This window comes from Erithacus rubecula, assembly GCF_903797595.1.
Source record: "Erithacus rubecula genome assembly, chromosome: 1".
Lineage (NCBI taxonomy): Eukaryota > Metazoa > Chordata > Aves > Passeriformes > Muscicapidae > Erithacus > Erithacus rubecula.
Window position 1 is genome coordinate 107,213,143 of NC_136658.1, and position 25,275 is coordinate 107,238,417.

The window sequence follows — 25,275 nt, forward strand, 5'->3', positions numbered from 1 at the left end:
GCCAGCAAGAACAACGTCCTTTGTGCTTTTAAGTGCTCCCAACCAGATGCTACCCTCTCCAAACCTCCCAAATTTACAGATTTACCCAAAATACAATGTCCACAAAAAATATGGTTTATTGGATTAAATGATATAATGCTTAGACATTGTATTTGTATTAACAATGCTGTTGCAGAGGAACATACAATGATACTTTTTCTCCCTTTAATGAAATGTCAGTGCAGGTAATTCATGACAAAGGGCATTGGATACTTTCCCAGTCACACAGTTTTGACAGACTGTAACAGATCTTGCATATCCAATAATTGACATAGAATTTCAACTTTTTGCCTTGCTGAATTAATTTTGTGCTTTTGAGTTCTCTTGAAGCTAAGAATTATAAGCTATTAGAGCTTCACAAAGTTGATCAGTTTGTAATAAAAACACAGAGACAATCATTAAAACCACCATCCTTTAAAAGTTAGGTCACATTATATTTGACTCAGGGCATGGCTGGCAGCTAGGGAACTGGAATAACACTGAAAAAAACCCATGAAGTGACATAAAATAGATCAGATGAGTTTCTTTCTCTTTTCTTACCAATACATGTCTCCTCAGAATACCACTGTATCTGTGCAGTGGATATTGTCAGTTATATTTTGGTTTTGGGGTTTCTTTTCCTTCAATGTTCATTGGCATTGTCACTGTCCAGTAATTTGGGTAATATATTCAAATGTAACCTAGCAATGCTGAACAAACTGCATTGACAGTGGTCGAGTTTTGTTTGTAAAGTTGTCCTGAATGAAATTCCAGACACCACTGAAGACAATACCCACCCCACAGGTAGATTTATAAAACATTGCACCAGTTTTGTGGTACAGATGGATTATGGATGCATTGCAACAAGCAATCACATCACTAAAATTTTAGATAAAAGCCCGACTGCCATTTCTGCCCCCTCCATTTAACACTGTGGGAAACAAAACAGTTGGACAAGCAACAGGTTCAGTGGATCTACAATCAACAGAAAAAGACCCAGACAACCCCTACATTTCGATAATAAGTTATTTGTATTAAAACCAAACCAAACCCAGTGTGTCTGGATCCTGGATTTTTCTGTGCACACCAGATCCACCCAGTGATTTTTTGCATCTCTATCCTTGGAGGAATGTGGCATCTCCAACCTGAGGCATTCACAACCATGCACATACAAATGGTTTTATGCATATTCCACATGAGACTTTTCACCCACAGGACAAAGTAACAGTACAACATATTGAACAGGCTGTTACACCCTACTTACCATCATCTTGTCAACAAAATCCATTATGCTAATATACAATGAGCTTTTAAAAACATAAATGAACAATACTTGCATAAACAAATAGCATTAATTTATCAATTTATTCTCCAGAGTTCTTTATTGATCACAGAAACAGATCCAGCCTAGACCAACACCATAACCAAATGCAATTCAGTCCTTCACTGCAGATGAGAAAAGAGCAAAATTAATTTCTGGCAGTACCACAAACCATAGACTGCCACAAACTTAGTGAGAGAACTGGGACGGATTAGAATTGAGCAGCTGAGACCAAGCAGTCATCTGGAAGTACCCCAGTATTTTGAAGCAATTGTAGATGAGCTACAAAAGAAGAATTTCAATACTGATGATAGGAGGAATAATCTGGCAGAGGCCAGACAACATCAAGGACTGGTAATAAACAGCACTGAAGTATGCAAATATGTACATCACAAAATGTAATTCTGCTGGCTGAAGTAGCTAAATAAGCATTTATCAGTTTATTTAACTGATAATCCAGTTATCCTAAGACAAGGTAGAAGCAGGTTCACCCTCTCACAAAATCACAGGAATAACTGGTGTGAAGCTTCATGAACAGTTTTGCTCTGGCACCAGGCTGTGCTTCCAAGCTGAGCTCTAATGTAGAGATCTGCTGCAAAGCCTTTTTGCCTCCTTCACATAAGGAAAATTTCCAAAGAATTCAAATCTTCCAATTGTATCAAAAAAGGTTTTATTTTAACTTACTCTTCTCACTCCTCAGTGCTCCCATTCAAATTACATAAATTGTCTCTTGCAGCAATGCACCTCAATCTTTACCAAAGAAGCAAATTAAAAACAAAACATGCAAAGTAGTAATAAAATACCTAAATAAACTCCAAGAAATGCCAAGTGGACATCTGATTCTACATCAAAACCAAAACCAAGCTGCATGGGCTGTAAAGTTTCACCCTGTACTGAGAGGCACCAAAGATTTCAGAGATGTGTCCTAGGCAAAGATGCACCACACTCATGTAGCTCATTTCAGTCCAGGCAGAGGTTCGTGCACCAAATGAGGGCTGAGCTCTGGCACAAGGTGGTGACAGCAGCTGCTGAAGCAGAAAACCAGGAGCTTTGTCAGACCTTCAGGAAAGGCAGCAGAGGGGGCTGGGGGAAGACCTGGAAATATCAAAGATTTCTCCTGCACAAGATCATGAATTTCAGTTCAGTGAAGAGAAGGAGCCAGCTCACACTGTGACAGGCTCAAGCCAGCTTTGGCACTTGTGTTAATGAAAATAATGTGGTGACTTGTCCCCAGCTCAGCAGGCTATGAAAGTTTATTTGCACCAGTGAACACTTGAGCAACAGCTAAGGGTTTCTTATCCCAAGGATAAGAAACTTTGCTAGCTGCAAAGCTACCCAAGTCCAACTGTTATTAAACAGACACACGAGGTAATCATTATTCCCAGAAGAATTAACAGGATGCCAGGGGTGACACATTAAAAATGACAGAGTAGAATTTTAAAATATATGACCAAGTAGGCTTAAAATTTGCATTGCCTTTTTCCAACTTAAACTCTGTCTAATGAAAGACAGTTTAACAGCATGAAGAGCAGGTTGTCTTACACTAGCTCAAAAAAAAAAAGAAAAAAAAAAAGAAATCATTGGAACAATCAAACCCTGAACATTCCTTAATTAAATGGACAAGTCTCTCAGGAATGACATGGGCAGAGACCAAACTTTTTGAAGACCAAACCTGAGCAGAGATTGGATTTTGTTTCTTTTCTGTAAAAAGACAAAACAAGTATTTCAAGGTAGAGCTGAAGTGGTTTCAAAATAGCAATGACCCAGGTCATAATCAGAATTTTGTATATACAATTTGTATTAACTTAAAAAAATAAAGAAGTCCAAAATACCTCCAGAGAACATTCTAGATTAGCAAAATGTCCTGTACAAAAGTAGGCCACATTTGTTGGTTCAAAAGAAGTCCACAGCAGTTGGTCTCTTCTTAGCTGACATAGTAAATGGTCTCTTCATTTGAGGCTCTTTTGCTGGGGTCACTGAGGGTGACTTCAGCACCCCATGACGAGGTTTCTGTTCAGGATTGAAAGCCACACGGGAGGGTCCTTCTGGGCTCACTAAGATACTTTTGTCAGTCTTTTTAAATTCTGTTGGAAAACAAGTCAACAAGTTAAAAAGAAATGCAATCCCTGCAATAACTGGGCTTGTCAATCAGCTGTGGAATTTCCCAGCCCTAGAAGCTTGAGTTAGATCCTCAAGCCCAGCAAGGACCAGAAGTCAAAGACTTGGCAGAGAAAAGAGATGGTGGTGAAGCACATCTCTCAGCAGAGCCCCTTGGGGAACAGGGTCTACAACCCACTGTGAACCCTCCCTGTGGTTCCACACACAGCAGAGACTCTGGGCCTTTTCCTCAGACACAAGTATTCCAGCTATCCTGAAAAATACCACACTGGACTTTAAAAGATGGCAGTGGGTAAGCAGTGTCTCTACTCTGTCTGCTGAACAGCTCTAGAAACTCCTGGCCATCCCTTCAGCTGGCAGGGAGGCATTTATTTTTAATTTTGTTCAGATGGGTTATATTAACATGAAGATATTTACCTAAATACACTGTTCTCAATTTGAATTTGACCTATTGCATACCTCAGAGAGTTAAAAAGTAACTAAATGAATGCATGGAATATAATTCTATGCTACTGAGCAAGACATTTATTTAACAGGGAAAACACCACCTGCTTACAGAAGGGAAGTGACCTTTATCTACTCATGGCCATTAATAAACCACAAGCAGCCAAGATAAAAAGCAAACTTTGCTACTACAAAGTCTGATTTTATCAGCATGACAGCCCCTTTGCCTTGGGAAACAGAAGTCAGCCATGAAGACTGAAGTGCACGTGTTTCCAGAGGAGCCCTGCAAACAGGCAGCTCAGGAAGGTGAGTTCATCACCCTGCTGCAGATGAGGCTCCTTCTGCAGGTCACTAATGCAGCATCCTGCAATTGCTCAAGTCTAGCTGCAGGGCTGAAAAAGTCCTAAAAGTTACCATCTCCTCTGGAAAGGAACTTGAGGAGGGTTTGTAAGTTAAATACAAATATTGGGACAAAAAAGGAACAGAAATATCCTATTTTAGAGGTGGTCTACAGGTGTGTGAATGTGTTCAGCTTCTCCATTCCTCACAGCAGAGAGACTGTGGACACACACACATATCAGACTCACCTGCAGTCATGTTTTTATTCAAGCCAAACGTGACTTTTTTGGAGCTGGGTGTCTGTAGTTTGTTCAGCTACAAAGCAAAATAAAAACATGAAATAAAATAAGATTTCTGAGGCAATGCTTTGAGTTCTTTCACCTGCACCCCATTGATGTAAAGCAGCCAACTTCCTCCTTCATTTGGTTTAGAACTGCCCCAATCCTCTGGCACTGACTACTGCTAAGACAGCACTGTTTTCCTAGCCAAAAGCAAACATAGTCCATTTGTGCAGAAATCACCTACTCTCCTTAACGTCATTATGTAATTTCAACAACAAACAAGAAGATATTTGTGTGTTAAATAGATTGGCCCCACTGCACTCAGGCCTCAAACTGCTAAGAGGGCTTGAAAAGCTTTAAATGTTAAAAAGCCCTAGAGAAGAGGACAGACTTATGAAGCCCTGCAGTGTTGCCACTCTCCACAAATGAGAAGAAATGGAGGCTCAAAGTCCCTTTACAAGACTGAAATCAGTTTATGTTTTTGCTTTCTTGTGAAATGAGCAGATTCAGAATGGTGTATGTTCAACAAGAAGGCTGAAATCAGAGGAGAGATTTCAGAAACATCTATAACTCATTTTCGGAAACTCTGGAGCCATGTGTGACCCTGTCTACAGGGAAATGCATCAGCATCTCCAGTTATATCTGCTTATGTTAGGAGACTAACAGGGAGTGGAAAGGACAGCACCAGTGAGGTCACACCTTTTGCTGGGGAGCTTGCTTGGGAAGACACCTGTCCCCAAACTCAGCTGCCCTTTGTGAGATCTCCTCACCTGCAGGGATGTCCTGGTGGAAGAGATGGTGCTTCTGGCTTTCCTGAAGAACACTGCCTTTGGTACAGTTGATTTTTCAAATTTTACAAAATCACTTCCTGGTTTCACTTTCTTTTTCTTTAATGGTGACAGAGCAGCACCACTTTCCTGTGAAGGAGGGAAAGGGAAAAATAGTTCAGTACAAATTCAGTAATTAATTAATATCTAGTGACCAGTGCTGACCACACACTCACATCAGTTAATCATCATGTTTAGATCCCAGCAGGGAATTTTGCAATTATCATGACTGAAAGCAGAAGTTTAAGGCAAGCTCTGTGCAGAAATAGGAAAGTCATTGCAAAGCACAAAGGGAAGAATTTGCAACCGATTTGCCAAGCCATGCTGAGTGCAAACAAATGTTTTCTCCATGTGCATGAGGATACATTGCAATTGATCCAGCTCTCCTGCACACAAGTGATGACTTTTTTACTTTCACCATAAGCAAAAACTCTTCTGTGGTACCTCTGGATGAATAAGATAAATAACTGATGAACAAACACAGCTTTGGGCTAAAATGGAGACCTTGAACAAAAAAATGGAGTATGAAATCTGACTATACTTTCAGAAATTCATTTATTGTGTTAATCTACTGGTCTGCTGCCTAAATTTCATACTTTTATGGCATTTAAAACAATTCTTGTCTCCAATACAAGGCAATTCTTAGGACTTGCACTGGCAGAGCTTCCTAACCTGGAGTATGATGAGGGGAAGTTGAGTGATTTTCTCATCAACCTACAGACATGGAATTCTGAAGGCATTCATTTAAAAACTGTGGAAAATGTACAGCAGATATGGCCCCTTTTGATTTGAAAATCATTTCTGTTTCAAATAAAAGGAAAAGCCACAAGACTTTTATTTTTCTGAATTGCAGAGACAGCTCTGAAATAACGCTGATTTTGTCTGGTTTTCTTCCCCTTCTCCTCCTCCTCTTTCCTCTGAATATTTGAAGCTAATTCTCTGGAGGTGTGTGCTGTCCTTGAAATCAAGAATCAAAACATGCCCCTCATTTCTGGGCACAAGGCCAGGATTACATAACTAAAATCAGGAAATAAAACAACATGTTATTTCTCAAGCAATGAAAACAAAATTGGCAAAGCTTAATTTCCTCTGCATTTATGCATTTTAGCTTTATCCTGCCCTCTTCTTTCTTCCATCAGTATTCTCCCTCTCCTCCTGACTAAACTTCCAAGTTTTTTCCTTGTCACAATCCCTCTCCTCCCTTTTAACACACACACTCACACAACTATGTGGACTGAGCAAGAAAAAGCAAATGCCATAATTTCTTTGGAATTCCACATGAAGAGTGACCCAGCAGCCCTGCAGGCCAACAGGCCAGTGCTGGGGTTGTGCTGCTGCCTTTCTCTCAGTGCCTATGCCAAATTGTGCCAACAACTCATTTCCATGAAGTTTGCAGGAACTTCTTATCTTGAATCTATAACAGGTCTTGGAACCTGTTGATCACCTGCAGCATAGTCTTACAGAAAGAGATGGGGGTGTCATAATCATATTTTCTTAGAAATTAAAGTTGGAATATTGAGGCAACAGAAGACAAAGCCAATGGTTTCTACTTTGGAAGCCCTACAGTGAGAAAAATGCAGTTTGAATAGTGGGGAGAGAGAAACCCACTCAGCACTTCATCATCAGAAAATAGAGAATGTCAGTTATTTTATTACTATTTAAGCAAAGTTTCAATATAAATTCTTTCTCCTGTGAAGGACTGACTAGTTGTATCTCCATATAAAAGGCTGCACTACTTAACTAATCCTACAGTTTTAAACTTGAGTAAAACAGAAGTGAGCTCATAAGCTCATTAACATGCAGTTTTAACTCTTTTATGTACTCATAATCTCATCTCATTTTTTCCACCAAAGTGAGACTGTCAGCAAGACTTCCAAGAATGTAACTGAACCCCTGAATGTGTTAGAGTGAATATGCACATGGGAAATGAGCAGTTAAAAAGAATTTCAGCAGCAGGAGAGGGAAGAACACCTGCACTCTCTTTCTTAGCCACTATCAAAACTATACAGTGCAAAATGCTTTTCGACTCTCAAATCACTGAGAAAAATCAACCCTATTCTATTTATTACAAGATGCAAGGTAAAGAGGTCACAAAAACAGGTTGTTCCCAAACTGCAAGACCTATATTTTTGAAGAGGAAGACATCAGATTTTCCTAGTGAACAAACATAGTATTGTCTTTATAAAAAACTGGACCAATTATAAATGTGATCACACAGCCACTGATAACATTAAAGGTCACGGTGTCATATTGTCTATTCTAATGTTCCAATGCTATTCTCTTTCCCCAAATACTTTCCCCAGACAGTCCTATCAGTTTTTTTAAGATGGAGCAGTGAGCAAGCAGAAGAAGTCACTCCTGGAATTGCTGTGGGCAGTTTCACAAGGAGATGATCCTAAGCTTGCATGATACTGCTGCTGCTGCAAAAGGGATGTTCCATCTTCTCATTTCTCATTGTTTTCCCAAAATACAGTGCTCTTTGTGAGCATGCTGTAAAGTCAACCAGAGACTCAATGCAAAAGCAGAATTAACCCAGGGATGAAAGAAAAAAAAAAAAACAACCTACCAAAAAAGACAAAAAAGACAATCCCACCTTGCCCCCAACATCCCATTTTTCAGCTAGATGGGTTCTTCCAGCTGCATGGCTGGCACAGGATTTAGTGTCATTGTACAGAAGGTGTGACACTGTAGTAGTTTGTGGATTTGGGGGGAATCAAGTCCTTTTTTGGTGACAATGCATGATGACATCAGCAAGCAGCCCATGCAGCCCATGCTCAGAAAGCTAAAGTCCAATTTGAAAATGAGCCTGGCAGTTCCTGAAACAGGCAGAGAAAAGAATGAGATGTACATACCACCTTCCTGCTTTTCTTGCATACAGTCTCCAGAACTCCATTGGCTTCAACAGAGTTCAGCACCTCTTTCACTTTTCTCTTCTTTTTCAGAGTTGCTGAATTCTGACTGGAGACTTTCATTCCTTCCAAACCAACTAACTTTGTCTTCAGGGTGACCTTTCTGGAGGGTGCAGATTCAGCTCCTGCCTTTCTTGGCAGGGTCCCCAGCAAGCCTTCCTTGCTGGGTTTCAGGTCAATTTGCTGCACAGGGGGACCCCCATTCACCAGGACAGCCCCTGCTTTCTGCTTCTTTTTTACAGCCTTAGGAGGTAATGGTGTGGCAGATGGGCTGACATCCTCTGCTGCACTGGCAGTGGCTGGTCCATTCTGACATGCTGGTTTTGCAGGAACATTCTGCACTTTGGGATTCATTTTCTTCAGCTGTCTCTTTTTACTCTGTTGTGTGTCAGTCAGACTGTTCTGCACACAGATACCGTGATTTTCTCTGGTGTCAGTTGCTGCATTTGTGGTCTCACTGGCCTCATTTACTAGTAATTTCTTTCTCTTCCTCTCCTTGTTATTTTCTGGCACCTTTTCCTGGCTAGAAGCATTGGATCCAGATGTTTCAGCTTTTCTCTCCTCAAAATTTCCATCAGCTGTTCCAGAATCAGCACTTGGGTTGTCCCTCTTCTTCCTTTTTTTCCTCTTCCTCTGGGGAACTGATGGCATCTTCACATTTGATAGCTCTTCTTTATCCTCTAAATCCATCCCAAAAAGAATGCCATAAAACACACGTGAAACACAAAGGTACTTACAACAACTAAATTCTATTCTCTTTTTGTTCTTGTCTTTTAAAATAGGTGCACCATTTTCCTGTTAACAGCCTGCACAACAGTTTCACTGTTACAGCTGCTCAGAACACTGCAGTCTGATGACGTCTGGCCTAATTAATACTTTGTTAATTTTGCCTTGTCACAGGTAAGATCTAAAACATTCTCTGTAGAAACCCTATTTTTCACAGCAACATCCCTACAAAGAGTTATTACCTGCCTGTTAAGTCCATCAGTAGGGCAGCTCAGGGGTTCAGTATTCCAACCTTCCCAAATTCTTACATTCTAACACTCATCCTGTTTTAAGACTGACATGTTTCTGCTTTCCTACAGTAAATGCACATGCTCAAAGGAGCAATGCAAACAGCTGCTTCCACTTTTGCTTTTAAATGAAATTTTTAGGTGATGCTTCAGAATTGGGAAGAGAACTCACTCCCCCCACTTTCAAAAAGAACTTAATTTCACATTTAACCTTCATCACAACAGGATACAAATCAGCACATCCTGAACAATAGTGCTGCCTTCCTCAAAACAGCTCGAATCTGATACTCTGCCAAACTGCACAAGTCACTGCACACTGTCTCTCTCCCAAGTATTGATCTTGCCTCACCTTTTACTTTTTCCAGCTCGTTTTGCTGCCAAGGCTTGGCAGCTTTTTTCTTTCGCTTTCGCCTACCGGATTCATCATCGTCTTCATCTGTGGAAACATCTTCAGGAATATCTTGGGGGAAGATTCCTGTTGAGGAAGGATAAGGTATCAGAAAACTGAGAATTCTACTTTTATGAACAGGTATGCTGTTCATATATAGCATAACTCCCATGAAAAGAAAAAACAACTCATTTTTTCCACCCAACCTTAAAGAAAAGCATACGACTGATTCCTATTTGATAAGCAAAAATAATCATCTTTCATTTAAAGACAAAGTACAGAGCTGCTCAAATTGTGAAAGGAATTTGGCTGTCTCACAAAAAATGTGTAATATGTCTTAATGAAATCTTAAAAACCCAACATAGTATTCTTGAAATACACATTAAAACAATAAGAGGAAAATAAATCCAATACAGGTTGTATGGGAATATTATATATAATTTAATGGAAAGTAACTACTCCGCTGCTCAGTCCTTACCTTCTGCTAAGTCCTGGAACCTGAAGGTGAGAAGAAGGGAGAAAAGAAAAACCAAAATATTATTAGTCATTCAGTACCAATAATAACACTAGCAGAACACCATCACTGTACTTACTGCACCATCACATTACTTACTATGGTTTTGTCAAAATAGGAACATTTTTGCACAGGAAGTTACAAACTCCGGAAGAGATCTGCCTCGGAAACCCCCAAACTCAAACCAAATCACCAAAAATATTGAAAAAACAGCAATTTAACACTTTTCCTGCATCTGTTCCTTGCATCACACCCAATGCCACATCCTGCAGCTCAAACCCACATTGTGCAGATAAACCCCAGTTGGCTGCAGCTGTCTGTACCAATGAGGAACAGCACCACAATGTCACCAGGAGAAGAGAGGCTGGGCACAAAAAAAATCAAAGTAGCTTAGGACAAGATGTTTTTCAGCAGAACTCACTTTTTGACCAGCTTGTACAACCGTTTTCTGTTCAGGGAAGGTGTAATTTTCTTGCTTGCAAATTGGAAGATTTTGTCAGCAACAGCTTTGTAATCAAACTGTTGGAGGAAAGTACAACACAGTTGCTCTTAGTTTATCCATGCAAGATGACCCAGTGCAACTTGTGTTATGAGAATATCAAATATGAAGTTCAATAAGTCAATTGTAAAGATACACATCTTGAAACAGACACTTCCTTTAAACCCCAAATGTTTTCCACCATTGAAATTTACACCCCCTTCACACGCTGACTTGCACAGATGGCTGCTTTATTAACACTACAGCTGAACTTGGTATCACTTTCTCAAATGTTCCTAACCTTAAGTCTTACTCATGAGAGAAGCCAACCCACTTCAAAACTCCCATAAATATTTAGCTAAGTATCAGATTTATAGTGTGCCATGTCCTATTTCTTGCTTAAAAGCCACAGATGCATGAAGTGTATCCACCTGCATGGGTGTTTGATGGGAGGATCTGTCAGAATCACAACACTGCACTGGCCCTGAGTCTAGAAAACCCAAATTGGAACATATTACCCTCTCTCCTATGTATCTCAACATCCATGTTCAATGAAAATTAGGCTGATTGCTTCCCCACCCTCACTGACTTGGCTTTCAGCACACACATTTTGTAAGCAGGAAGGGAGGAGCAGAAAACAGAAGGTTTTCAGAGGAAATAAGAATTTAGACATGGATTTATTTTACTTCCACTCACAGAATACACATTACATAAATATCACCTTATTATAAATCAGAATGAGATTAAAATTTTGTAACATGTTTATCCATTAACACCCTTTACTTCTGCATCTCTTGAAAAAGATGGAGAAAAAAGAGAGCAGAAACATCAGTAGAGCAAAAGAGCCACAAACCTGAAGAACAGCCCCGATCCCATCATCAGTATTTTCACTGATATCCTCTGTTTTTTCAGAGTTCTGTGCTGATTTTCCTGACAGACATCTGTCTATTTTAGAAAAAAAGACTGAATATTAATGCTTTGTCTGAGATGGTGATTCCAAAAGAACAAGCTTTATTAAGCACATCTGAAGGGAAGAAGGGAAAACACAATTATCCTTACAGCACCCTGAACATGTGTTTGATTGGTTCAGAGCAGAAATGTATTTTTAGGAAACAGGTTCTCCCATCCTAGAGATCTTACCAGAGCAATTTAGAGTTGCCTCCTTACCTTTGGTTTTAAGCATCTCTTCACTTTCCTGTTTTCCCTCTTCAGAAACATCCTCCTCATCACTGTTGGTAGCCAGCTCTTTCATCAGGTCCTCGATGGCGAAGGGAGACTGATCCACGATCATCTCAAAGACACCAGTGGCCACAGCATGGAGCACACGCCGACTGTGTCACAGGAGAGCAGGGTGAGCCCAAAGGCAGCCAGAAACACCCTCCCCTCTCAAGTGACAAAGTGGCAATTTGAAGGAAAATGGATGAGAAAGAAAGTGGAACACTGAGCTCTTCCGATGATGAGAGCGAACCTGTTACTCCCTAAACAGGAGTCCTTTAATCCAAGCAGTGTCCTGCTAATGTGCCCCTCCTAAATGTCACTGCTTATATGCTGACCTATATTACACTGCAAAGAAACAGCTCAGCTGCTCTATGCATTAAAAAATTAAAATAACTGGACAAATTAACCAACAAAGTTTGATATAGTTCTTATAAATCCATGGAGACCATCTATAGCTTTGATAAACACAAGTTATCTTCAAATGACTGGGCACATTGCTGGTAAAATACTCTTCTTTCTCTACATTTTGAAATTATGATTCTTTGATCCATTTATAACCATATTCAGAATTTCTTAATTCTTAAAAAATATTTATCCTTTCATTAAACTTACTCCTTTGATTTGGCAGCAATTTTGCAGAAAGGTTCTATGAACTTGAGATTCTGGTCTGCTGTGAGCTGTTTGATAAGAAAGAAAAAAATGTGAGTACAGAAAATGCTGTATGTGTACACTGAAATTCCTTGAATATTGGTGTTTGTACAGAAATTGGTGTTGGGGGATTTTCTTTAACAGTCTTTCAGAACATTATCTAATTTCAACTGGGAGAGGTATCCAGGGCTTTTTGTTACCACTGCTACCACTAACTTCCAGATATCCCCTGGATAGTGTAATCAAAACACTGACAGCCTTGCAGACTTTATTCTGCTGAGCACAGAAATATAACAAAGGTTTTTACTTTAGATAATGAACCATGAGGCAGAGAAAGCTCAAATAATTTTGTGTATTTTCTCAAAGGTCTGCAGAAGAATAAGATTTGGGCTTCTCTTAACTGGGCTGCTTGCACCAAAATGCTTTCAGCTACAGTAGAGCTAAAGAGAAAGACCCTTCCCTTTAAAATCCAATTTATGAGCATCATCTGTGACTTCAAATAGTCTGGGGGACTTGCTCCCCACTCCAGGCTTCCAGTGAGTGGCTTAGCTATGGTTGTGTGACTGTGGAGCTACAGAAGTTATTTGGGCTCCAAATGCCCACACTTCTCTGGTGCAGATTCCTTTTTTCTCTCTCTTGATTCAAAATCCAGAACCTCAAAACATACAGGGAGGATTGGTTTGAATACTGACTGCAAGAAACAGGAATGGGAAACTGCTGAGAGCTTTGTCAAGGAGAAGCACCAAAGGCCAGAGACAAGAAGAGGCAACTGAGGAGGAGCCTGAGACAAACGTGGGGCAGCAGAAGGGTGGAGGGACAGGAGAGATGCTCCTTGGCTTTGCTGCTGCAAAACTCTGCACCACTGGAACAGCAGCCAACGTTCAGGGCCATAAATAAACTGTCACAGCAACACACAGCACAGCAAGACAGATGTCACCAGCAAAAGAAACATCTGGATGTGGAGGGTAAACTGCACAATGCACAGACAACAATAAGCAAGTATGAGACAACTGAAAGCTCACTTTCCTCCTCTATTTAGGTGTTACACAATGAGCCAAGTGCAGCCTTTATGTCAGCCTTTGCAAAAGCAAAGACTGAAAACATGTTCACACAAGGGAAATGACACTGAGTCCCCCTCTGAAACAAACAAATGAGAATAGGCTAACTTTTCTATCACTATTTTTCCAACCTCAATTTGGAGCAGCAAAGCAGTACTCAGGAACTTGAGAGAAACTACCATATTCCCACTGTCAAAGACATGAATAAAAGTAAAAGCATAACGTTCAGTAAGTCACTTCCTTCATGCTTACTCAGTGTTGTTATAGTTAAAACCATTAAAAATTACATAATCTAAAAATTACACTTTTAAGATGGTTCATGCCACAGTTAACATCATTCAGGAATAAAATGACAAAGAATTTTCTAACCTCCTTTGCACCAACTTTAGCCAATTCATCCAGATAGATATCAATGAAATGGAACTTTATGCCAGTGGGAGAATTGCTGTCTGGATCCATAATTTCTTTCATTAATAGCTGCAGCAATGGTTCAACTAGACTGAAAAAAAAAAAAACAAAGAGAGAAAAAATGAACAAGAGAGTCATATTCAATTGCTCATGTCTTATTTGCCTTGAAAACAAACCCTTGTCTTGACAACAAACTCCACTTTTTTACAGTTATGGACAGCTATCCAATTAGAATTTTCTTCCTTCTTTTTTTTACCCTGGGGCCTATCATTGCTATCTTTCAGGAAAGTGAAGTTTTGTACATTCCAAGCTTTCTCCCCTGGTGTGCTTTGGGACCTGTTGCAATTTTGCCCAGAACAAACATTTCCAGTCCCAAAGAGAATTCAAAACATTGAAAACCTGTTAACATTCTTTCACTTTTACTTTAATTCACCTTTCTTCAAAAGCATTTTGAAAGACAAGGGGGAAGAAAGTCATGCTAGGCAGCTTCTCAGCTCCACTCAGGAGGGAAAAGCAGTTCTTGAGCTCCCTCCCTCTGCAAAGACAGGAATCATGATTCTCTCTTCCCACACTGCCTCCTCCCACAGTGAAAGATGGAGGCCAAAGATTAAGAAACCTTGTCAGAAATTAGTTTGGGTGACCATGAGTGTGGGAAGAAGGGCTTCAGCTTTATCAAACCCCCTCCCACACCTTCTGCTCCTGTCCTCCAACCTGAGGGCATTTACCCAGTGCAAAATTAAGATGAAACAGGAGGGATGAAGTGTTCCTTTAGCTCTGCATTCCTTTCTGTTTCCACAAAAACATGCCTGTGTGCATCCCATATTTCAGAGGGTGAGAGAGAGAAAGGATAACCTTAACACAGGGTTATCAAGCACTTTCAATTAAAAGATTTCAATCTCTTCATCCTTTTAAAGACAACAAGTTTAGAAGTGGCACAACAGCTCTAGACAGAGCAAATGACTGCAATTATTTGCTTTTAAATAGAATATGGAAGAAATACAACCAAACCCCATGATGTTTACAACAAACAGGAGGTTAGTTTACAATTAAGGGGTTCTGTCTTATCAGAAAAGTCACCATAAAAGTCAAAGTAAAATAAATACTTTTAAAAGTCAGAACCAATCAGAAAATTATAAACAAACAAAAAAAATTCCTCTTCTGTGTTTTCTGGGATGCAGGTTACCTGTCCAGTCTCTCTGTAGGTGATATTTCATTAATAGCTCTTCTGGCTACATCAGAAAATGAAATACATTAAATAATGAATTTAATTTAATGATGTGCAACACCTTACTATGTTACTAAACAAAGTGATTTGAAGAACAAGCCTTAATGTTAAGACCTCATGACACTGACATCTATTGAAAAAAAGTCTATTAAATGAAAATGTGTTTGAATACAGGTATGTTGGGTGACTTGTTTATGATACAACACCATTCAGAAATCTGCTTACCCCTCATCCCATTCATTTCTTTTCAGCACTTCAAAGGATTGCCTCAAAATCAGACGCATCAGCTGCAAAGCACAAAATCTGTTAAACATATTGTTTATGAAAACAGGTAAAGGAGTCACTGTGACTGTAGCATGAACAGATTTTTTTGGTAAACCTCTATAGCAAAGTGGAAACTGCCTCATATGAACATTTTGACAGACTGTCTGTCATGCAATGCAACAGAAGGGTGTTGGGAAGCAAAAAAGACAGCAAACTATTTTCATATGCTAAGCACAAGAAATCCATGATCATTTCTGCTGAACAGCTTTCTCTTGATTCACACCCCTGATTTCTTCATTAAGTGGTGCCTTAATCTAAGAAAAGCCACAGCTTAAACTGGTCACCACAATATGGGACAGATGATAAGAATAATAATGTAACTTATTTGAAAACTGCACTAAGAGACAGTCACATGTAAAACTGGCTCAAAACACTTCACTTACTGAAATAACTTATATCTGCTAATATTGGGAAAGAAAAATCACCAGTGAATGTGCCTGAAATTAACTTCTTTCAAGGAAGAAGATAATGGGATTTTGTTCTTTACAAAGGTGTGTGTTTTAAAGATTTTAGTTCCTGTTTTAATATTCTGTTTCCTATAGAAAGAATTCTGACTATTGAATGTACAGTGGATACTTTACTGGTGGAAAGTCGAGGTTCTAGTGCAAAGTCATAAAAGAGTCTTTAAACAGTCTGATCTAAACAACTGATGTTGATACAGTGTCCTTTGAGACAGTATTTATATTCCAGTATAGAAATCAATGAGAACAATCACTATGTTAGAAGGGAAAGCACTTGAGCATGACATAAACTGTAGTGGCTTTTAGACTCATGCAGTGGTGAGTGGAAGCCTTTAAAACAAACATCTCTTGCAATGTGTCAAGAAGATGACACCTTGTCTTCTCTTACAATACACACCAATGCATGTGCAGACAGATCTGCCTTCCAGCACACCAGCAGCACACATTTTCTAGGAAAAGCCACCCAGAGAGGCACAATTACCATGTAGTACTTGTCCAGACGCAGATTGTCAATCCCGTTCCATTCCCGGTTCATCGTCTGCCAAAATGTCTGGATGAACAGGTGTCCTGCAAGGGAGCAAGGAAAAACACCTGCATGTCTGGCACACTGGGCTACTCTGCTGATCTGAAAGAATCTCAAGAAAGGGATGCAGTTCCCTAGGATACTCCTAGTGACAGGGACAGAGCTGTGGGAAGACAGGCTTGACACTGGTACAAGAATCAATTAGACTTGAGAAGAATACAATAATAGGCATTTCTGACATTGACTGACTACTCCATTTCATAAGCATTTTGAATACCAGGGGTTTAACAGCTCATGAAACAAGGTTGGTTTTAAGCAGGAAATAAACAGAACAGTCTATGCAGAATGGAGAAGTAAGGGACAAGTTTGTTTTGCTACCTGTCCTGAAAAATCTCACCTGTATCACATGGAAGACACAACTCTTCTGCAACAGCCAGAAAAAACCTGCAGCTCATGCCTGCCTTAATGCAATCACACAGACCAAACTGGACAAAAGGAAAGAAAAACCACCTAAACTGCTCCTCTATCTGTCTGTCTTTATTCTGGCACTGTCATAGTGGAATCACCAAAGAGGGAAGTACCCTACAAAGCATTAGGTAATTAAACAGCACTTACGAGCTTCTGTATTCTGAAACACGTGGATAAGCTGAGAGATATTGGCTGCAAGTTCCTCCTAAAAGCAAATAAATATAGTTGGTGTAGCATGTTTTAGAGTTTGGTCCCCTCACCAAAAACACAACCAGCAAATAGCAAGGAGTATGAATTTCATGAAACATCTCTCAAAATGAAAAAATATTCTGTTAACAGCTGCTTTAGTACTGCAGTTATCCTTGTACTGGGACTAGGCCAGCTGGAAGAGAAGTTTCAAGGGTATTAAAACCTGTTCATTTCACCAGATCCCTGCACAAATCATCTTTCTGACAACAGAAAAAATTAAATTAGGAGGAGAAGAACCCCATGTATTTGAATTAATAAATGATGGAAAACTTACAGGGCACTGCTCTCATGTAAGTCTCTGTGGAGGGGTGTGAGCTATGTCTGAGATAAATCTTGTTCATGCAGACAAGTGATTTGAAAATTGAGGTAACTGAGATGTGCTACTCCAAAACCAGAGTTTTTGGAAAGTAGGGAGACAAACTAGTAGAGGTTGACAAAAATAAGGACAAAGTTGGTAGCACAGGAAGTGCTACAGAACTAACAAAGAAAAAGGAAGTGTGGAACTTTCACACTAAAATCTACACAGATGTTGCAGCTGCAGTTAAGGGCAACCTGCTGCTACTGCTTTAGTTACACAAAATCAGCATTTCACAAAGCATCTGTTTTAGCTCTCCTTTTAAAGGTAAACAGCTACACCTGCCCCTCAGAAGGTGACTCTAAAGATGATCTGTTCATGTTCAGATCACCAAGTTACAGTCATCTCCTCTCCTGCATGTGCCACAGATGGGCTGCAGGGGAAGAAAAAAAAATAAAAAAGATAATTTTCCCCATTGTAAATTAGTATGTTCCTGGAGTGTATTTTGTAGGGGCTCTATCAAGCTAACACAAACACAATTACTATACCTGAAGCAGAGGTTTATCCTGCATCCACATACAATAGAAAAGGCCCTTCCATATTTTCAGCAGTTCTTCCTGGCTGAAGCCACCTATGGTACAGAACAAGTCTGAATGAAAGGAAAAAACACACATTTCCACCAAAATATTTTCATGCAGTTCCCTCTGCTCCCTGTTTTATTCTTTGGTTTTGTTATTTTCTCTGGGTTTCTATTGTAAACACATTGATTGGAAGGTAATTTGGCATAGAACAGTGATTCAGTGACTGTAAGCTTCTACCTTACTGAAACAGCAAAGATTTCAAAGCAATCACAGGTAGGATGAGTACAAAGATAATTCTGATAAATGTCTCTGGCATATTTTTAACAGCAAGTCTGAAAGAAATTTTTAATTAGTATCAGAAATAGTTTTATAAGAGATGTGATTTTTTTGTTTAGTTTTGTTCTTTTTCAGAGAAGTCCCACTTTACCAAGAGTTTTACTCTTTACTAGGGGCTTGTTTTGATAGAATAAACTTCTAGCAATCAACATATTTATTTCTACATTAAACTTTATAGTCAAAGAGCCTGAGCAACTATAACAAAACTATTTCTAATACAGTTAGTCTTGGGATGTAGTAACACCTGAATTTTAACAGCAAAAAGATATTTTCACATTCCAGAAGTAAAATACTACATGGAAAGTCACAACCACCTGTTCAAGAACTGGAGTTTTCATTACATCAGCTACATTTCTGTGAAGTAAAATTGTAACAGCACATTGTTACAAGGCAGCTACAATGACCACTATTTTCAAACTATGGCCTATTAAACACTCCCAAGCAATCTCATAAAAAATCACTTTGAAAAAGTCATCATCTTCAGAAAGCTCAAATTTGCTACAAAAAGATGACTGTCTCAGGGCTGCCAGTCAAAAAGCATGAGACCCAGTGCAAGACCTAAACTGTGCAGCTTCTCCTTGGACCAAGTCATCTCAGACAAAAACACCTGCTTGCTTAAAAAGAAAGGAAGTGAAGAAATATGCAAAATGCAATGTAGGAAGCAATATGTCCAGTAATATTAAGCATTAATTATAAATTTAACTTAATATTTGACAGTACTGTTCCAATAAAATTCAGAACAATTTGATTCACTGATCTAATATTCATTGGAATATTAAAATTAATAACATTTCTTCAGGGAATTGTATATGACATACTGAGTGATAAGAAAATTTAACCTCAAGGCAGCATTAACCCTACAGAGGCATCAAACAGAGGCATCACCTGCTACTTATAAATGTGGCTCAGGAGTTCACAGAATTAAATCTCAGAATTATTCAGGTTGGAAAAGACCTCTCAGATACTCACTGCCAGGCCACCACTAAAGCATGTCCCCAAGTGCCACATCTACCCATCTTTTAAATCCCTCCAGGGACACTGACTCCACCACTGCCCTGGACAGCCTGTTCCTGTGCTCTGGGGGAAGAAAACACAGACTTCCATGGGGCTGCTTTTCATACACATAGGGCTTTTTAAAGTGTCCTAGCCACTCCTGTGTCCATTTGACATAAGATTCTGACCAACAATTAGAGCAATTTTCTTATCCTAGCGTCTCAAAAGTGTAGTTTCAAGATTGTGTTTTTTGTTTTTCAACTTTGTGTGCTGTCCCCAGCCACATCTGGAAAATAATAGCCATTAAAATAAGGTGATCTTAAAACCTGAATTGTATTAGCAACCACAGTGCCCAGAACTGGAGGCATTCAATACCTTAAACCTATCCTGAGAAATGTTTTGGTTTTAGGGTTTGAATTGAACCTGTCCCTATGCACAGTAACTCTGTCCTATGTATTAATCCCAACTCCTATGTGGGATCTGGGATTAACACTTCACAACCACTCACAGCTACTTTAATGCAAGCCTTGTCAGCATCTCTGTTTGGGAGTTGGGCTGCTTTGACACTGCCCTCATTGAATTTGTTAAAATTTTTCCTGTTCTAGATAATTGAAATGGACCAGACTCTCGCAGGCACATTTCAGTGGAAATGACATAAACCCTTTACAGACCCAGGCCCAAGCTCTGTCAGACAGGAAACCCCCAGCAATCTTCCCTCTTTTACTAGAAGTTATTTCTGTTTATTATTCTTTCATCAATGCATTTAGTAGTTCAATGCCTTCCACAGAGTTTAACTTCTTGCTGAAAAGGAAGAGCTCTGGCTCTCTGAAGAAGCTCCCTCAGCCTTAGCACAGAGCACACAGAGCAGTCCTGTCTACCTACAAAACACCTGACAGCCCTGAACATCAGCTGAAAACTCCAGAGCTTCTTCCAAAAGTCAGCACACTCTCAACTCCTCAGGTTAGGGCATCTTACCTGGGTTACCTCTCAGAACACTGGATGGGTATAAGGCTGCTAATTAATAAATAACATTTTAAAAAACCCCTCTCCTCTACATGCGTTTTCTCCAAGCCCAGACAAGCTAATCTTTGTTTCAATACTACCAGTTTAGATAGTATCTAACAGCAAGTAAATCTAAGAGCTCTGGAAATTAGTCACCTTTGTTTCCTACTCATTTGCATTCCATGGTGTGCTGATTTTAACATGCAAAAGGTTCACAGCCCAACTGAGCAATTTCCCTGTGATGTTTCATGACAAGCAGTGCCTGAACCTGCTCCTCCCTCACTTATGGGCACTCCTGTCCTTCTTGTGGATGCTTCCACAAACTGCAAGGAATTGTGAGATGCACAGAGCACTACTGAACACAGAGTCCCCCTTAGAAAGTCTCCAGAGGTAAAAAACAGAAAGTATTTGGGAGGGACATGATGTACATTGTTCTAGTCCCCAGGCAATCCCCAGACCTATGTTAACTGGGATAATGGGATAATGAATGTTTGGCTCCCTGGCCTGACCCTGTAAGGCTGTTCAAGGTGTCCTTCCCTTTGTCACATGTGCTTAGTGGGTCAAATACTACTTGGAAAGGCAAGTACAGTCTTTTCAAATAATTTATTGAGGTTCAACCAGCACTCCAGCATCAGTTTTGCTCTTGGGGTCAGCTCTAGGCTGGTTCCTCAAAGCCACATATATAATATCTACTAATATATAAAATATAGATGCAATATGGAATAATATAAAATTTAAATATTGGTAATAAGATATTGCATGAAACAGCTTGTAAAACGTACATGTTCTACTAAAAACATTAAATACAGATTATGCATTACATTGCATATATTATATATAATGTAAGGTGTAGTAATAACATACATCCATGTGGAAACTGTGCACATGAGGCACTTTCAGGTGCAGGAGGCTTCAGACTGGCCTTGCCAGGCTCAAACTGACTCCAGGGACACCACTGAACTCTTAGTTCTCAGGTGCCAATATACAGCTCCAAAAAAAAAAAATTTATACCATGACGGTGAGAGGTAACCCAAATAGGTTACACAGAGTCAGCTGCAATAACATAAGCGCTGAAATATAACTTAGCTTTCCTCAATATCAGTCACGGAAACAGACAGATATCACCCACAGAAACAACAAAAGATAAAACTTTATGCTGCACACACCGGGATGTTTCCAGCCTGGATCAATTCAGTGCATTTAGTGAATTTACATGCACTGAACATTTACTGTTCCTTGGGAACCGGAGCACACGAGGCATCCTGCTCCCATCCCGGATTTGTTAATGCTGCCAGCCAGACCCTGCCTGGATCCTGGACCCGAGCTGATCCTTCCCGAGCCCCTCCGGTGCCCGGAGACTTTTCCCGAGGGAGATCCAGGAGTCCCTCGGCTCCTGGCGCTGCGCCTGCGGCAGCACCGGGCAACACGTGCGTGTACATGGTGAAATATAGGCGTAAAAAAACCATATAAAAATAAAATAAAAATAAAAAAAAAACAATTAACATTTAAAATAAATGCGAAAAGTAAAGTAAAAGGAAAAAGAATAGAAAAGAAAAAGCCCGAGATGAAGCCCTGAGGAGGCGTGCCGGGCTCAGGGCGCACACGTGGTGCTTCCTTCCCTCCGCACGCCGTCCGTCCGTCCGCCGGGGCGGCCGCTGCCCCCGCCACGGCACCGGGAGCTGTCCCTGTCCCCGTCCCCGTCCCCGTCCCCTCGGTCCCTGCCCACCCCCGAACCGCCCCGGTCCGTACCGGCGGGCCGCTGGGTCCGCACTCCGATATAGCCCCGCAGCTTTTTGAGGGCGCGGTCTCGGATGCGCTTCTCGTTGGCGGCCAAGCGCTGCGCGAACTGCACCTCGGGCGGCTGCACGGCCGCGGGAGCCATGGCCCGGCCTGCCCCGGTCCGGTCCGCTCCCGGTTCTCTCCCGGTTCTCCCGGCCCGCTCCCGGTTCTCTCCCGGCCCGGCCCCGCCTGATGCCGTCACGGCGCCGGGCTCTGCCGTCACCGCGGGAGGGCGGGCGCAGGGAGCGGCACCGCCGCGGCTGAGGGAGGGAGGGAGGGAGGGAGACCGCGGGGTTCAAATGAAACACACCGTGCGTGCCCGGGCACCCCACAGACCGCAGAGCCATTACGGCTGGAAGGGAACCTCTGAGCCCATCGAGTCCCATCCGTGACCGATCGCCACCCACGGCACTGAGTGCCGCGTCCTTCCTGAATCCAGGGGCCACAACTGGACACAGCGCCTGAGGTGTGGCCTCACCCGTGTCCAGGACAGAGCCAGAACCATTGTCCCGGTCCTGCTGACACAAGCCAGGTGCCATTGGCCTTCTTGGCCCCCTGGGCACACCTGGCCCGTGTCCAGCACCCCAGGTCCTTTTTCTCCTGGCAGCTTTCCTACTCTCTTTCCCCAGCCCGGAGCTGCAGTGCCTTGTTGTGATCAAGTGCAGGACGCAGCATTTGGCCTTGCTGAACCTCACACCACTGGCCTCAGTGCTTCCATCCAGCCTGCCCAGATCCCCCTGCGGAGCCTCCCTGCCCTCCAGCAGATCCTCAATATTCTCTCCCAAACTGGAGTGGGACGGAGCCTCCAGCGCCAGCGGCACCGCAGCAGCGCCGGGCTGCAGCTCCCCACAACCCTGCCTTGTTCTGGCCGCCCCCGGCACCCGGTGCTGTCCCGGCATTGTCGCGGTGTTATCTCAGTGTTATCCCCGTATTTTCCCGGTACTGTCCCGGTGTTTTCGCGGTGTTATCCCGGTGTCATCCCAGGCCGGCTCGGGGCGGGGCTGGGGCGGAGCCTAACCAAACAGACCACGCCCAGACCCCGCCTAACCACGCCCCGAACACATCCACCAATCAGAGAAGGCGCGGGCGCGGCGGGGGCGTGGCCACAGCGAGTTCCTTCCCGCCCTCACGCTCTGTCTCTCCCTCCCCCCATCCCGCACGAAGCCGCTGTCGCCGCTGTCGCCGCTGTCGCGATGTGGCGCAGCGCCGGCCTCGCTGGCGACGCGCAGGTATCGCTCGGGGCTTGCTCTGAGGCCAGCCGCGCTCTGGGTGTCCGTGCGGGCATGGTGCCCTGAGGAGCAGGAGGAGCGGGGAGTTGTGTGGTGGTCCTGGGCCTCATGGGGCCCTGAGGGCCATGGCGGGGCCGCAGGTGGAGGGGAGTGTGGTGGGGTTTGTAGAGCGGCGCCAGAGGCAGCCTGGGCTGGTGAGGGTGAGTGGGGACAGGGCTGGCAGTGAGTCCTCGCTGTGTGCTCTGTCCTGTTCACCCCCACGAGTGGCAGGGAAGGGGGATTCCCTTCACTGGGCTCACACCAGGACATGAGCTCAGGGTGACTTCACCCCCGTGAAAAAAGTCAAATTTCCCACCTCCAGGCACCTGCTATTACTGTAAGGACTGGACAGAAAACTCCTGTTCTGTGGCTGTATTTGTCTTTAAGATACAATTTTAGTGCAGACAGATGTGGAGAAGCTTCTTAAACAGAGAAAATAAAACTTAGTCTGCTGTAACTGCAGCACTGCAAAGACCTGTGCTTACAGTGGGAACTGCAAATGAGATTTTCCTCCTTACTGCATATTTCATATCTCCACACAAGTGATTCACAGTGTGTTTTATTTGAATTCATCTTCTGATAGTGAACAGAGATAATTTGATGTACCAAATTTTGCTCTGTAAGCCTGAGCAATACTGAGTTCTCTCTGTAATTTGTGGTTGCTGACATGCAGGTGGCATTCCTCTAAAGACTCCCCTTGTGTTTATTCCATGTTTTCTTGAGACCTAGATGAGTGGAATTTATTCTAGAGTCACAGTGTGTGGTGCTACTTGGCCTTATGAACCTTGCCATAAGCACTTCCTAGATTCAACTTAGAGTTTACAGTTCAAATTAAAGCAAAATCTTTCTTCCATGCCTTCAGTACAGCTCAAACCTTTCAAACCTGCAAAGGTGGGACTGGCCTGTCCCACAACTCTCTGGATTTGAAAGATGGGAAAGAAATAGAGTAGGAAGCAAAGCTGAAAGGAAATGTTCAATTTGAGGAAGTAGGGAAGCAGAAAGAATTGTAGGGAATGGTTGGAGAGGATGACTTCTATTTGTCCTGTGTGTCTGCTCTTGAGAGGATTGTGGGGATGGCACATTTTGAACCTGTAGGGGATGAGATTTTGGTTTGTTGGCCTCTTCTCTTTGCAATAAGATGTGATACGTAAAAAAATCTCATTTCTCAGTATTGCTGTGCACTGCACTGAGAACAATGCAGTACAAAGCAATACTGAGATATAACTTTGTGTTCTGAAAGTATATTAAGTGATCAATGTTTTAGTCAAAACATGTTAAAACTTTCTTTTTATTAGTGTGTATCAGCCTTTTTAACATCCAACAGAATGCACCTGTATGTACATCAGAAATTAGACTTTATGGGTTTTTTTTGTATAGAAATTGCTCTAATTTTTAAATTAATACACATTGTGCTGGAATATTGAATGAAAATTATTCTGTAGCTATAGTTTGGCAGGAGAGGGAGCTAGGAAACATTTCTGTCTTTCCTTGGGATGAAATTATTTATGTAAGATTGGGTTGCAGATGGCTGCAAATAATTTTTGCTCTTCCAAAAAGATAAATTGGTTTAAAAACTGAACAGCTTCCTCCAAAAGGGTTGTTGTAATTTAGGACTGAGGATCTTGCAAATGTTTGAATTAATTAAAAAGCTGAGTAATCGTATCCTTTACGACTGTCATGAAACAACAGCTTGGTGGATGCTGCTCACATTTTAAAATGTGAGTGTTAATTTTTTGCAGCATTCTCAGATGCACTGCACACATTTTGGGTGAAGAAACATGCACAGAGG

At 41.6% G+C, this 25,275-nt stretch overlaps 2 protein-coding genes across 3 annotated transcripts in view; one reads left to right on the forward strand and one right to left on the reverse strand.

Moving 5' to 3' along the window:
• Positions 1-650: 650 nt before the first annotated feature.
• RRP1B (ribosomal RNA processing 1B) lies at positions 651-22,412 on the reverse strand. The gene is made up of 16 exons (XM_079305710.1): positions 22,189-22,412; positions 18,076-18,158; positions 17,131-17,188; positions 16,474-16,559; positions 15,433-15,494; positions 13,944-14,073; positions 12,481-12,545; positions 11,818-11,981; positions 11,504-11,595; positions 10,594-10,691; positions 10,137-10,156; positions 9,620-9,745; positions 8,201-8,937; positions 5,292-5,438; positions 4,489-4,555; positions 651-3,423 (listed from the first exon to the last, which is right to left on the reverse strand). The coding sequence occupies exons 1-16, from the start codon at positions 22,319-22,321 to the stop codon at positions 3,233-3,235; spliced, it is 2,259 nt and encodes a 752-aa protein (XP_079161836.1). The 5' UTR covers positions 22,322-22,412; the 3' UTR covers positions 651-3,232.
• An 895-nt stretch (positions 22,413-23,307) lies between these two features.
• The window catches only part of HSF2BP (heat shock transcription factor 2 binding protein), a 30,099-nt gene continuing 28,131 nt past the window's right edge, over positions 23,308-25,275 (forward strand). Inside the window, exon 1 of one of the 2 annotated variants that reach the window (XM_079307915.1) lies at positions 23,308-23,447. In XM_079307915.1, the coding sequence (XP_079164041.1) occupies positions 23,412-23,447 (36 nt within the window). In that variant the 5' untranslated portion in view covers positions 23,308-23,411. The remainder of the gene's footprint in view (positions 23,448-25,275) is intronic. The other variant, XM_079307916.1, reaches the window with a different exon arrangement.